Genomic DNA, 14,854 nt, shown 5'->3' with positions numbered 1-14,854 from the left:
GTTTTTTTTTTCTTCCCTGCGCCTCCATCGCGTTTCCAGGTGTGTGAATTGGAGCTTTAGTTTCAACTTTGCTAATTTCAAAACCAGGCAAATTAAACTATATAAAATCCCCTGAAAAGAGACATTCACAGATAATAGCTTTAGACTTTTAATGTAATGTAAACCAAGAAACTGCACAGATTGCAAATAGCTATCTAGACAGGAGGAGCTCAAGGACCCTGCCTCCAACATGGGTCCCTCACAATGCCCTCGAGCAGGTGATGAAGGTACTGCGGATGGACTACAACCATCCTGGAGATGGAAGCTGATGCACACACACGTGGCAAACAGAAATCTGTTGAATATTTAACTTCATTTTATAAAATAATCAGAAATTGAAAGGACAACTTTTGAGTGTTTTTAATACGAATGGGAACGGAATTACCTTTTACAAACTTTAAACTTGGTTTGAAATGTGATTAATTGGGTGGCAACAATGACTCAGAGACACGATAAACTGCATTTATATGTTATATAAACTGATATTAGTTTGCGCTATGAGCTTGAAAAATGTGTAGAAACACAAGGTGTTATATGCCTTTTGGGTTTCTTTTAATTGGAATAGTCTTTTTTAGAATTGTTTTTATTAAAGCAAATTGAATAAAATGAAACTACCAATTGAAATATAAGTAAAAGCCTTCCTTTCTCAAAGGGAGTTAATCCAGTCTTAAAAATTATTTCAGCTTTTCAGCGACTCCGAAAACATGTAATTCCACCTGTGACCACAGAGGTGGGGTATTGAGCCCGTAAAGCAGAGACTTGAACCACTTACCTTCGAAACTCGTCCATTTCCAATACTTTGTCGAAATATATTCTATAGGGGGCCGATAAACATCTCAGGATTGTGAGTTTGAGAAAGTAAAAAACCTGCAATGATTCCAGAATGGACATAGCTTTCAACCAAAGTATGTTTTTTTTTAAATCTGTTTTTTTTTTCTAAAAAGTCACAAAGAAGACCATTAACTGCAGTGTGAAAACACTTGTAAAAATAAAAATCTGAGTTTTTATTGTTAATTCTGAAAAACACATGTTTTTGAAACCATGAAAGAGGCATAATTTAAAAACAAACTTTTGTATTTTCCATTACTAAACTTTTCTGAATTAAGATAATGAAAAAATATTTTAAATCAAATTTAGTCAATGACGCCCCACATTTAGGACAGCTGGCTTGTTATATAGATATATTATTCGAAATTCTAAATAAACTTTTAGATATTATTTACAGTATAGCGCATCAATTTTCCATTCTATTCAGTGTGTCACGGTACAATAGCGTCATTACCAAGCGCACGCCGTCTATTGGCTAATTCAGCTGTCAATCACAAGTGGGCGGAGGGCATTGACATTCCTCCCGTTGCTGAAGGAAAAAAAGAGAAAGTTACCAAAATGGCGGCGTCAACCTGCCTGTCCGCTGGAAAACAATAGAAGCAGAACAGAGGGAGCGAGTTAGCCCGTTGACACTGACGAACTCGCCGTGCGCCGCGCTCACCCCGGCTCGGGCTCTACCAGGTGGGGGGTTATCCGCGCCGATACACTCGGAGAAATTAGTTTAAAAGTAGCATGCTCCATTTAAACGCTTCTTGCTAGCCACCAAGCTAGCTAGCCCGTCCAAAACAGACCGTTAGCAGCTAGCGGCTAGCGGCTAATACGGAGGCGGAGGATCAGCTGTTGGGTGAACAGATGCTGTAGGGAGAACGGACCGCGACACTTCGACAGTAAGTGAACCCCAAAACCCGCTTAAGACCTGCGGTGTGCGAACACCTGCGTTGCCCGGCCCCCCGCTCGTATAACGAAACCGGTGTTTTTTTCTCTTACTTCGGGTTCGCTTTGCCAAGTTTGCGGAGGAGCCAAGTTGTTAGCCTGCTAGCTGCTGTGGGCTAAACTAGCTAGCGAGCGATAGTCGGGGCAAAATAAAGTTTGAAATAAGTTGAGGAGCCGCCGCGGCGCCTCACGTGTAATGAGAGACCCCCGGTGAAGAGGCAGCGGACGGCCGGCGAGAGGCCACCGGCTCCGGCGTCGTCGTCCACTCCCCTCTACCCCCGGAACCCGACTTTAGAGGCGGTGTTTTTTTAAAGGAATTTCGACGCTCTTAACTTTGATTTCAGTGAGTGGAGGAATGCGCTTGGCGAGCCGGGACGGGAGCGACTCCCGACAGCGAGGCGACGCGGTTCAGTGAGCGGGATTAGAGCGCTCTCCGAGGGGGGGGAAAGAGGTTCGGGGGTTCGGCGGGGGGACATGAGCCGCGGCGCTCCTGGTTCCGGACGGCGGGGTTGAGCCGGGCGTTTGGGGGGGGGGGCTCAGGCGGGGCGGAATGCGGCACGGTTCGGCGTTAAACGGGCTTCTCGGCGGAATTATTTGCTTTCAAAAGTGACCCGACTGAATGAATTTGCAGCCAAAATCCTGAATTTTCCCCTCTCCGGCAGTGAGTGCCGCCGGGACCGAAGGCCATTAGCAAGACAAAGGTCGCCTCCATGGAGCCCGCACTAGAGGCTTTGTAAAGGGCGAGGGGGGTGTATAGACACCCGGAGTGAGAAAGAAAAAGAGCCAGAATTCAGCGTTTTATGGACGAAACCTGAGCCGGGAGGTTTTTTTTAAACTACGAGTCCTTTTTATTGATGATGGCGGATTTTGTTACACCGCGACACAGCGCGGTGATGGAGCGCCTCCGCCGGAGGATCGAGCTCTTCCGGCAGCATCACAACAGCTGCGAGAGCCGCTACGAGAACGCAACGCTGGAGCGGCTGGAGCTGGAGCGGCAGCACACCCTGGCCTTGCACCAGCGCTGCCTTCAGGCCAAGGCCAAACGCTCCAACAAGCACCGGCAGCCCCAGCCCAGCGCTGAGCAGGCCGGCGGGCAGAGAGCGCACGGCGGCGGCGGCGGCGGAGGAGGAGGAGGCGGCGGCGCAGAGCTGGCGGAGAGCGGAGGCACGGCGGCGGAGCAGAGTCGGAACAGCACGCTGATTGCGGTGAGTCCGGGTGGATGAATGAATGATTAGATCTGTGAGGCTCTTTAACTGTAGGTGTTCTCCGGGGAGCTTTGGGGCCATCCCCGGGTCACTCCAGATGTCAGAATACACTGGGGTGGGTTGTGAGGAGACCGAAGTTCATCTTTGCAAACAAGTTGTGTCTAGAAGTTTTCCAGTTCCAGTGAATTTTAGGGAAGTTTTGTTAAGAAAAAAAAAAAGAAATTTGTATTTCCTTCGATTTTTGCTTAATTCCCCCAATTTTTTCTTATCGGTCAGTTTCTTCTAAATTTTCGTCTCAGTGTGTAGGAAACATACCTCCACAGAGTTTGGCCTTCAGGGTTACTTTACTCTCTATCCCCAAAACACGACCCCTGAAACCGTGTATGTTGTTGTGGAGCGTGCTCACGGTGGACACCTGGACATAAGGGCGTGGGCGTAGATGGGTGGGTTGAAGGCAACCAGGAAGTGGCTCCTAAAGGGGAGCAGGAAACACTCAACCCGCTGGGCACTTTGGACGGCCGTCCAGCGAGGAGACCGGTTTCCCCGCTTATGCTGTCAGATTGTTCCTCGGCTGGGGCCACTAGGTTAGAGCTGAAACACTGTTAAAGCTTCTCAAGATATTATCTCCTACCCGTTCCATGTCCAGGAAGTTGTGGTGTTAACAGACAAAATATAGTCCTGCATTTAACTTGAATATGTTTATTCCGTCGTGCAATTTATGTCGGTACAGAACTTTTCAGCGTCTTCTTTAAATCCCCACCGACTTTGAAGTTCCCTAAAGAAATCAAGTGGAAAGTTCACTAAAATTATGGCTGTTTTTTTATTTACAAAATACAAAAGCTTTTCAAAAGTCTGCTCATCCGGACACTGCTTCAGTGTCACGTGACTTTGGTCCTCAGACTGACCATCTGATGAGGAGCATCGTGTTCGTTGTTAGGGAGAGGGGGTGTGACAGGTGGAGTTTAAGTACAGAGATGTGCATACTGGAATTCAGTAGCTACAGGTCCTGGTGCTGGACCTGCTGGGGGTCCTGTCTAGTACTGGATGGTGAAGTCCAAAAGATGCTGAAGTGGATCACTAAACAGGGTGGATTGATGTGAAAGTTTTGGTGCACCTGACCACTGCTTGGTCCTGATGCTGGTGTGCGTGTGTCAGCATTAAGAGTCTGTAAAACAGATGTCCATTATGAAACCAAAAAATGAAAGTTTTATGCTGAACAAACAAACTTTGAACTAAAAAAGTCAAGCCAGGAGGGTCAGAACCATTTTTTTCCTAAATCAAGAAACTTAAGTGACCACTGAGTTTATTGATGTAACCTTGTCCGACCTTTGAGCCCTCAGACCAGAGGCTTAAAACTTCAGACCGGTTGTCAGGGACCCCCCTCCCCCCGCCACAGAACCTCCTATTTCCACGTGAAAGACAACATTCCGCAACAGGTTGGAGAAGTTTCCTGTCTCCTTCTGCTATGGACATTTTAGCAATGAGGTGCACTGTAAACACCTGCCGGCTGGATTCAGCAGAACCTCAGGTCTGCTGCAGGCCCGAACAGAACCCAAGCCTGGGTTTGCAAATAGTCACAGCCTGCAGGTTAGACAGTTGAACCTGCCTTCACCTGGAACCTCTCAAATGTTAATGTCTGGAGAACAAGGAGACACCTGCTGGACCTTTAAAGTTAAGGGGGACTGAGAGGATGTACCTGAAGACCAGCAAGAATCCCCTGAGCATTTGCGAAACCGCTTCAAAAGCAGTGAATGCTAATAAAGTAACCCAACAGCTAAAAATAAGTTGGCATTAAAGTGCTTTCAAAAGAAAAAATCTGGTAAAAATCACCAAGACTTGAGTTTACAAAAAAGAGGCCCAGGAAAGTATCTGATGATAATCTTAATGAAAGAATATTAAGCTTATTGACTTAAGGATTTGGATAAAAGTAGACACACAACAATCAATGGCACACCAGGTCATAAATATTTCTATTTCCATATCTCTGAATCATCAAGCTCACCAACAGGAGCTTGAGTTCTGGGCCATGACTCAGTTTTAACCCCCCTCCGTCTGCCCCCTCACAGCTTCACAGCTGACTCACCGCTGTGTGTGTGTGTGTGTGTGTGTGTGTGTGTGTGTGTGTGTGTGTGTGTGTCTGTGTGTGTGTGTGTGTGTGTGTGTGTGTGTGTGTGTGTGTGTGTGTCGCTCGGGAGGCGCCTCGCTCCCTTGGCCACTCCCCAGACTGCTGTGATTGGCTGTGTCGTCGCTCATGGAGGTCAAACACTTGATGCAGCAGATTGAAACCGCCGCCTTGTGTTTTTCATGTTTGTTTATCGCCTTAAAAAAAGAACAAAATAAATGTAAAAAAAAATAAGCTAAATCATGAATTGTAATAGATATGAAATAGAAATCCCATTCATCAGGTAAATGTAAGGATCTTCTCTCAAACATGAGGAATATCTTAAAGCCTGGCAGGTTTAGAAGAAGTGTGCTTGATCTGTGGAGAAGTAGATACACCACTTCCTCCATCAAACTGTGAAGATGTCCAAAGGTGGACCAGGTCTTTTAGTTTGCCTGTAGTGGGACCAGGTCTTTTTCTCTGTCCATGGTGGGGCCATGTCTTCCTCTTTGTCCGTGGTGGCATCAGGTCATGGTGTTCTTAGCAGACTGGTTCAGAAGAAACGTCATTGTTTCAAAGAAGTTACTGTTTTGCAGCCTAGATTCTGACGGCTGTGGTCACCAACAGTTTCCACAGAGGTGACGGAGGAAGTGTTTCCTCCTCCGCTAACGACGGAGCAATTGCAAACATTGTCAACCCCAGCAGACCCTCCCCCCAGGTGGAACATTGTCTTCAGGGCCATCTCCAGCTCCTATTTCTTCCTCCCCGCTGCTTTATTTTCATCAAAGTGGTTTCCATTCCAGCCTAGTCCCTTCCGCTAACATGTTAGCTGGAGGCTAATGAGCTGTATCCAGCTGTAATGGAACTGTTCATAGCCACAAGGCTAAAAGCTGCAGTCTGTGCAAGAGCTTGTTTCACGTCGAAGCAGCTCCATGCATGGATCTCCACAATGATGTTTCCCTGTGGTAATTCCCTGTCCACCTCATTGATTGGGCCAATTTCCATAGCTGATGGATACATTAAACGGTTGATTAATGGGATTCACTGAAATAGGTGGCCGTACTGATTTGAGTTTTCAAGTGACTCTCTATGGCAATTGCATATGGCATTGAAGAAAAAAATTCAGGTATTAGAAACCGCCAAGTTTGTGAAGTCTAACCAGGAGCTTGGAGGGTCGGAACCGCCTGGATTTATGCAAATCCCGCGGGAGGTCAGCGTCTCACAGCAGATAAACAGCAGCCACAATAAAATGTCACTTTTGCACAGTTGGAATTCCAGAGCTGAAAAACACGGCGCCGATAAGAAAAACAATGGCCGCCGCACATGTTTGTGGATAAACCGGAGCCAAAGAATCCAGAGCTGCTCATTGTGGAGCCTCTGAGTGATTTATTTAACTCAACTCCAAGTAGATTCAGCCCAAACAAAGGCCTCCAGTATCTGCTGTGCTGCGCCGTGACATCATCACCCCTTCGCTTTCACCGGTAGACAGGGACAGCGGTCGGGGCAGGGCAGGTCGGGGCGGGGCGTGTGCCCGCCCGACTTGAGAATATCATAAATGTTGCCCAGGCGTCAAGAGGCCTTGAGTCCTGGTCCAAACGCTGCAGAGTCACGTGAATTGAGCCTTGGGTGAAAATAGCAGCTAGAATTAAGTGTCTGTCTGGAAACAGCAAACAAACTCAGAGCCTGGTGTGAAGTGCCCCCCCCCCTCAGGGGGCGGAGCCAAAAAGGGAGGGTGTGCATTGATCATTTGGAGGGAAGAGAACCTCTCAGCTAAAACCTGTTTTTCACAATTCCTTGTTTTCAGTTTTTTTTTTTAATTCAAATGTCCCTGCGATTGACAGCTGACCTTTAGAGTTAAATCCGGGATCTTGGACTCAGTGAACGGTCTAGAACGCTGCTCTCGGGTTAGCTTCCCATGCTATTGCTAGCTATCAAGTTATCACAGCAACAGTTGATGAGGGTCTATTGGTAAAGAACCAATCAGAAGCTCCCTCTGCTGGACAAGCAGCATGCCGTCATCCTCACGACACAACCTGCGAGATCACATGTCGGAAACCTTGGCCTGATGCTTATCAAACATCTGGTTGAAAGCTGTTGGCCACTGGGTTGGGTGGCAGAGAACATCTGGGGGAAGGCTCAGGTTGAGGAACCAGGTTTAGGGTTTTAGATTGCCATTAAGATATCTGTCAAAGCTCAGACTTAAGTTAACCTGCGAAGGAATAGCGTGGTGGGTCACAGGGGTCATAACAAGGCGCAGAATAGCCAGAATGCCAATTATGTTGTGGTGGCCAAGCCCCACCCAGGTGTGTAACCACGACAACTGGAGGGAAGGGACTGACAGGTATTTCAGGTTTGCATGTGTGTTATCACTCACAACCTCTCCAGAAATTTCATATATTAAATGTCAGACTGTGGTTATAGTTAACTTGAAGGGGTGGGGGGGGTTGAGTTTGACGGTTTATATTAACAAATAGGATTAAGTGTTTGTTGACCCAATGGCACACAACAGCTGTTTAACAGACTGGTTCCACTGGTGTCCTGATACAACGATCCCACTTCCTGTGTCCTGACTGACCGTCAATGGACAGTCACTCCCACACGGCCGATGGCAGCCATCATTTTTCATTCATTACGTTGAACCTGGATCGTAGGGGCCACTTGTGGAGAAATGCAACCATTTACATCCACAGGCCGTTTAGTGTCTTCAACACACATAGAGAACCCGAGCAAAATCCCCTCAGGAACGTTCTTGTTAGGAGGCTGAAGCACGTCATGACAGAAACCACATCAAACCTGTGTGTGTGTGTGTGTGTGCGTGCATGCCTGCACCCCCCCCCCATCCAGCCGTGTGAAGCGTTAGTAACAGAGGCCGTGTCGACCTAATCAGGAAATTCTCCACATATTTCGGAGGAGGACGTCAGCGTCGTCCCGCCGTGTCGTCTCTGGGCCCCGATTCCTCTCGAGTCTTCCTCAGTCAGGCGAGGTCGACTTTCACAGTGTAGGCGCGTGTGCGTGCGTGCGCACGTGTGTCAGTTATTGAAACACCAGTTATGCTGTTCCTTGGGAGAAGAACCTGGGTTTCACTGCCAGGAGCCTCTTTTGTTTATCCCTTTATCATCATCCATTTCATCCAAAGGCTTAGTTTGACACAGTCTACACCTTCCTGTCCATTTTTATCAAATATCTAACATAGTAATTTGAGTCAGGTCATGTCTCGTCACCGCGCAGACAGGCGTGTGTTTCCACCTGCTTTTCCCTGCTCAGTTTTTGTATGTGTGTGACTTGAAAGAAAACAAGTCACTTTGTTAAAGATCTTCATCAGGGGGGTCGAGAATGAAAATGTCTGGCTCCGCCCCCCCGACCCTTGGCTGCGGTGTGCCAGACCTGCAGGTGCTGAGCATGGATCATCGTGTGACGATCAGCTGATGCGGAGGAAGCAGTTCCACCAGATCCGGCGGGTCCGGGCCCGGACCCTCTGAGGAAGCTCTTTGTTGTCTCTTACGTAATGCTGAGCGCCTGCAGCTCTGTCTATTAACAGCAGCAGCCGGCAAACACGCCACCCTTTTGTTTTTCTTTTTGTTTTTTTTTTGTTTTTTGGCTTTAACCTCCACAGCTGCTGCCGATGAAGACCACAGCACCCCCTGCTGTTGAACGCCTATCGCTGCAGACTCTTGAGCAGAAAGCCTCACCACTCAGCAGCTGTTTGTTTCTCAGATGAGATCGGAGGCCTTCGTGTCCGAGTCGGAAGGTGTCTGAGGATCCGACCGACTTCCTGTATCTTGAATGCGAGTGTTGACCTGATTTTATTTATTCCGGGATGTCAGTCCAGTTCCTCAAGTATTTATATTCACCCTGAAGTTCTCCCTGACGCGTCCGCCTGATTGGCCAATTTTGTTGACATGCCTAAAGTTAAGTATCGGCGTTGTCTGAATGTTTGCCTTTCGTTTTTTCTCGTCAGCTGCAGGAGACAGTGAAGAGGAAACTGGAGAGCGCCAGCTCACCGCTGGGCAGGGATCAGGTCAACGGCTTTGCTGACAGCTTCCCCCCCAACAAAAAGGCGTGTTTGGACGTGGGCGCCACCAACGGCTCGCCGCTGGACTCCAAGCTTGGCATCGGAGAGGCGCTAACATCCAATGGAACCCACGGCCCGCCGGGCGAGGGGCTCGATGGCGGCGGCGACTCAGGGACCGATTTCCACCGCAAAGAGATGAAGCAGGAGCCGGACGACATCCTGCCCATCATGCCACCATCGGCAGGGGGCAACAACAACAGCCTGTTCCCCGACCTAAACCTCAATGAGCAGGAGTGGACAGAGCTGATGGAGGAGCTCAACCGCTCTGTGGCGTACGAGGACATCCAGGACATCCTCAACGACGGCTTTGAGGATCGCAAAGACCCCCTGGAACTCACGCCCAACCCGGTGGGGGTGGCAGGCAGCGGGGCGGTGGGCACCGGCGGGTCGTCGTCCCAGGGCCTCCCCTCTTTGGACCTGAGCAGCGTCAAGGCGGAGTTCTCACCGGCCTCTGCGGCGTTCGAACAGGACTCTCGCACCGGGTCGCCTCATGTGCGCTCCGCCTCCTCTGGCCCCCCGCCGCACCCCACCAGCTCCCCTGTCGCCTCCTCTTCCGCCTCCTCCCCAGCGCTCCCGCCTTCCCAGCCGGCTCCTCCCCCAAGGCAGCACCAGCCTCCTCCCAATCACCTCCTCCCCCCAGGGCCTCCCATCCCCAAAGACCTGTCCCCTGCCCAGCAGCTGCAGCAGCTGGCGGCGCAGCGGGCGCAGCACCTGCACAGCCAGCTGCAGCACAAGCAGCCCCCTCCAGTGGCCAAATTCCACACCCAGGGCCCCCATGCTCCGCCTTGGCCCCAGATGGCCAACCCCTCTCAGAGCCCACTAGGGGGTGCCTTCGGTATGGACAAGCCGGCCAGCCCCTCCCTGTACCCACAAGACTTCAATCCCCCCACCCAGAAGCAGCTCCTTATGTCGCAGCCTAACAAGGGCTCCCCCAAGGGCAGCGGCGGCTACATGCCAGGGGCCGGCGGACATCCCAACATGTTGGGCCCCCTCGGCCACCCGCCGGCGCCGGGGGCCCCGGGCCAGGCCACCATGTTGAACTACAACAACACCAAACCTCTGTCGCACTTTGAGGCGGGTCCCGGGCCCCCCCGGCCCCAAAATACCCAGAACCAGAGCAAAGCAGCCGTGGTGACCCAGCTCAGGCAGCATCAGATGAAGCAGAAGAACAGCATGAACTTCAGGCAGCATTTACCCCACACGCAGGTGAGACAGACACACACACACACACACACACACACACACACACACACACACACACACACACACACACACACACACACTCCTGGTGTGATTGACAGCTGTCAACACACCGGCTGGTTTGAAAGAATGACCCAGTTTGACCTCTAGCCAGTCAGAGATGGTTGTGAGATGGCTCTGCTCAGTGCCACTGAAGAGTTTCACCCACAGGCTCTCAGATGTCCCGTGGGCCCTGAAAGCCTCACACTGGATGAACACACTGGCCTCCACCTGCACCTTGTGGAGGCCTGTGTTCAGTGTGTGTCTGTGTGTGCTTTTTTCTGTCTGTTTTGTGCGTGTGTTCCCCTTTCTGTGTGTGTGGCAGCTGGTATGGGAGGGGGGGGTGCAGGGTCAGTGTGACAAAGCCTTCTTTCAGAGTGTATTTAAATATAGCTGCTGCTAGTGGGAGCCCTCGTCCCCCTCTCAGCTCCTCACTAGAACTCTGGAACGTGATAAAGCATTAGAGCCGGGTGGGTCAAAACTGGAACAATTAGAAGACTAAAACAATTAGAAGACTAAAACACACACGCACACCGGGCGGGGGGCAGATTTATTTAAGCAAATAGACTATTTAAACAAATAATCTGAATCCCTGAGACCTGTTAACCCCCAGCTTCCCTCACCTGGATGGATGGGGTGGGGTGCAAATGTTGCCTACACACACACAAACACACATATTCAGTAAATCAGCCGAAATCTAATTTTAAAGTAGAAAATGTCAAAATAGATCCAGTACAGGGGTCGACTAAAATCATGGAAAAAAAGACTAGAAAATAAACATAATTAGAAAGGAAATAAAATTTTGATTGGAAGTACACTCAGGTACACTCAGCTACACACAACTCACACACACACACACACACACACACACACACACACACACACACACACACACACACACACACAGATGAGGGCACAGTTGTGAAAACAAACGTCCGGCTCTGGACATAAGCCTGTCTTTAACATTGATCGGTCATTAATTGTCATCATCTTCAACCACCCTCTTGACGTGCAGGACCAGAATTCCTATCCAGCTCCCCCGCACGGCCCGGGCCCCGCCAACGCCATGACGTCCACGGCTGGAAGCAACACCATGCCGGTGCCTCCCGGGCCCGGAGTCATGGCAGGCAACCATGGCAATGCGGCGTACCTGAGCAGCCAGGCGGTGGCGGCGCTGAAGCAGCAGCAGCAGCACCAGCAGATCCTGGAGCAGCAGAAGCAGCAGCAGCAGTTCATGCAGAGGCAACAGCTCATAGCTGAGCAGGTACTGGGGCCAGTTGGGGGTTAAAAAACAGTTTGTTCAGTGGTTATTACAGATTTAAAGTGTGGAGGCGGATGTCATTTCACAATCAAGCTGCTGTGTCAGTGCTCATCTGACACACCAGAGGGCGCTAATAAGACACAACAATCCTTGTCAAGGCCCAAGAGTCAGTTAAAATTTCAGAAAAGGCTTGAAAGCACATCACATCTCCTGAGATTTTTGCATTTGTGTGTGTCCAGGAAAAACAGCGGCAGCAGGACCAGCAGTTGCAGAGACACCTGACCCGGCCCCCCCCACAGTACCAGGATCAGCAGGGGCAGCAGGCCGGGCAGAGCCCCTTCCCCCAGCAACCCGTCAGCCAGTTTACAGGTTAGCATTAGTAGAAATAGATTTCAAAGAGTCTGTTACCATATTACAAATGAATAGACAAATCAATCATGTTGATAACGTGTGCGTGTTTGTGGTTTCACAGCTCCTTCTCAGCCAATGAGCGGTGTGGGCTCCCTGGGAGGCCCCGCCCCCGGACCCCAGCGTTTGTTTCCCCAGAACCAGGCCATGATGGGAATGGGCTTGGCTCAGGGCGGCGGTCCCACGGGAGGCGTGGCTGCGCCCCAGGCCGCGAGCCAGGCCGACCTCAGCCTGCCGGCGTGCGGCGGGGGAGGGGGCGGGGCTGGCGTGGACGTCCAGCAGGTTCTGTATAACAACATGAACATCCATGGCACCCACCCGGGCCACGCGCCGCAGCAGGCCACACTACAGCGGCAGCCACTTGGAGCCATGAGTGCCCCCTACAGGCAGAGCCTGATGGCTCAGCAGCAGCAGCACCTGAAGGCGCAGCCCAATGCCGCCATATTGAAACAGCAGCAGATGGCAGCTGCGGCCCGCATGCCAGGCGCCATGCAGAACAGCATGGGCACCAACCTACCGCAGAGCGCTTCCTGGCAACAGCAGCAGCAGCAGCTCGCCGCCCAGCCCCCCGCCAACAATGCCGGCCTGCCACCCAACGCCTTCAGCAACCCCCCCAACGCCTTCCACATGCAACAGCCTCGCATTCCCAAGATGCCTGGTGGCGCTTTCGGCGGCAACCCTGGCGGACGCCCGATGGGCGGGATGACCCAGCAGCAGATGATGCAGACGAACATGGCGAGCGCCCAGCAGAGGGTGCCGCCCAGCTCTCAGAACCTCGGCCAGCCGATGGCCACTCAACAACAGACTCAGCCGGCCAATCAGAACGCGGCTGTCCTGCCCGAGCTGGCGGCGTTCGGGCAGCAGGGCGGCGGGCGCCAGGGGCTGCAGTGTAACCAGGGTTACCAGGTGAGCCGGACGGCGGCCCAGCAGCAGCAGCAGCAGCAACAGCAGCAGCAGCAGGTGTCCTTTGGATACAACGTGGCGTCGGGGAGCTTTGCTGCCGAGAGTGAGCTGGTCGACTCGCTACTGAAGAGCCAGAGCACGCAGGAGTGGATGGCCGACCTGGACGAGCTGCTTGCCAGCCACCACTAGGTGGCGCTTCCCCCGCCCGGTGCCCGTGAGCCGACAGGAAGTCGGTACACTCGCGGCGTCAGACGACAGGTCACCCGATCACTCGCCAAAATCGGTCAGATCAGAACTGGGTCTCTGCGCTGAATCAGCGCAACGCCGAATTTAACCCCGGCAGAATAGATTCGGGCCGGTTTGATCATTGCCGTCGGCAACCCCCCGTCCTGTAACCTCCATTCGGTAAAAGGTTAAAGGTCACACTCGGTGGAGGGAAGGGGCAGCGTGGGAGAGAATGCACTTTTCGTTCATCACAAGCAAAGAGGCCAGCATGGAAGGATCACCTTGAAAAGATTTGATCAGAAATGGAATCGATCCAAAACCTCATCATCATGTTTGCAAATATGAAATAGATGAATCGGCTAAAGTAACAGCAGGTCACCAAAGCTCTCAGAGAAGAAGAAATGACCCCCCCCCCCCCCCGGTAAAGCATGTGTTCAGGTGAGGGGTCTGTGCCCACGGCGCCCCCTACAGGAGGGAGGCCATTAGCTTTGAGCCAGGAAAACACCTGAGGCAAAGGTAATGAGTCAGTCGAAACGGGAAGTGAGAGGGTCGGTGACTCAGTAGGAAGTGTGTGTGTGTGTGTGTGTGTGTGTGTGTGTGTGTGTGTGTGTGTGTGTGTGTGTGTGTGTGTGTGTGTGTGTGTGTGTGTGTGTGTGTGTGTGTGTGTGTGTGTGTGTGTGTGTGTGTGTGTGTGTGTGTGTGTGTGTGTGTGTGTGTGTGTGTGTGTGTGCGTGCGTGCGTGCGTGCGTGCGTGCGTGCGTGCGTGCGTGCGTGCGTGCGTGCGTGCGCGAATTAAGAGCATGTAGGAGGTTCAGCTGAAGCACCTCGTGTGAATCACAATCTGAGCGAAGATGAAACGAAGTCCCAGCACGTGGCCTTGTGCTGTTCCAAACCCCAGTCAGTTTCACGAAAACCCTTAAAAGGCTCCTCCCATTAACAGACTTTCTGATTATCCGGTTGGATTCCACTGTAGGGTGGATAGTTTATATCCGCCACATAACTCATCTCAGACGAGAATCTTCAGTTATTTTACTGAATGGAGTTTGAAGTGGCGTCCCCATGCCTCACGACCACGTGACCAAAATCGATTCACGGCGCCTGAAACCCTCCTTGATAGACGCTCTCTCTAAATTTCTGATAAAACTTGAGACGAGGATGAATTTGGCGCCGGCAAGGGCCGCAAACCGTGACCCGTTGCTCTGATCTACTGACCTTGGCCCCGGTCTCACTGCCTGTCCTGTCTGATTGCGTGGCGATGCAAACGCTCAGGACAGCGCGTGCTTCCCCGGCCACGTCCCCTCCCTAGGCGCCGCTTCCCAGCGCTTTACAGCGTCTGTGTAAATGTATAAATATATTTTTTGTACGTAAACCTTTCCTAATGATCTGGACGAGATAGAAGATATTTTTATATATTGCAGCCGAGTTTTTGTAAGTATTTTATACTTTTGATATGGTTCTCTGTAAAACAAGAGTATTATGTAAATATAGTTCTTTAGAAACGACTCACTGGTCACCTGTGTCTTTCTGAGTGTGTGTGTGTGTGTGTGTGTCGGGGGAAAGTCCCAATATCTCTGGAGCCTTGTTAAACCTCCACACCTGGTCAGGTGGAGCTCGCCCATCAGATCACGACCCTCCCGCAA

The 14,854-nt window shown here is 51.2% G+C and overlaps 1 protein-coding gene across 3 annotated transcripts; it reads left to right on the top strand.

The window, feature by feature from the left end:
- Positions 1–1,419: 1,419 nt before the first annotated feature.
- On the top strand, positions 1,420–14,715 carry maml1 (mastermind-like transcriptional coactivator 1). 3 transcript variants are annotated; one of them, XM_086178735.1, is made up of 6 exons: positions 1,420–1,754; positions 2,687–3,005; positions 9,065–10,384; positions 11,433–11,681; positions 11,918–12,047; positions 12,151–14,715. In XM_086178735.1, the coding sequence occupies exons 2-6, from the start codon at positions 2,694–2,696 to the stop codon at positions 13,176–13,178; spliced, it is 3,039 nt and encodes a 1,012-aa protein (XP_086034861.1). In that variant the 5' UTR covers positions 1,420–1,754; positions 2,687–2,693; the 3' UTR covers positions 13,179–14,715. The 3 variants fall into 3 exon arrangements, with proteins under 3 accessions (XP_086034861.1, XP_086034859.1, XP_086034860.1); XM_086178733.1 differs by having other exon boundaries at positions 2,463–3,005; XM_086178734.1 differs by lacking the exon at positions 1,420–1,754 and having other exon boundaries at positions 2,321–3,005; positions 9,071–10,384.
- Positions 14,716–14,854: the final 139 nt, after the last annotated feature.

The sequence above is a fragment of the Fistularia commersonii genome, chromosome 31, assembly GCF_037954325.1.
Source record: "Fistularia commersonii isolate RoL2024-O1a breed Wild chromosome 31, RoL_Fcom_v1.0, whole genome shotgun sequence".
NCBI classification, from domain to species: Eukaryota; Metazoa; Chordata; class Actinopteri; order Syngnathiformes; family Fistulariidae; genus Fistularia; species Fistularia commersonii.
Note: the sequence above shows the minus strand (reverse complement) of the source record. Positions and strands in the feature narration are given on the sequence as shown.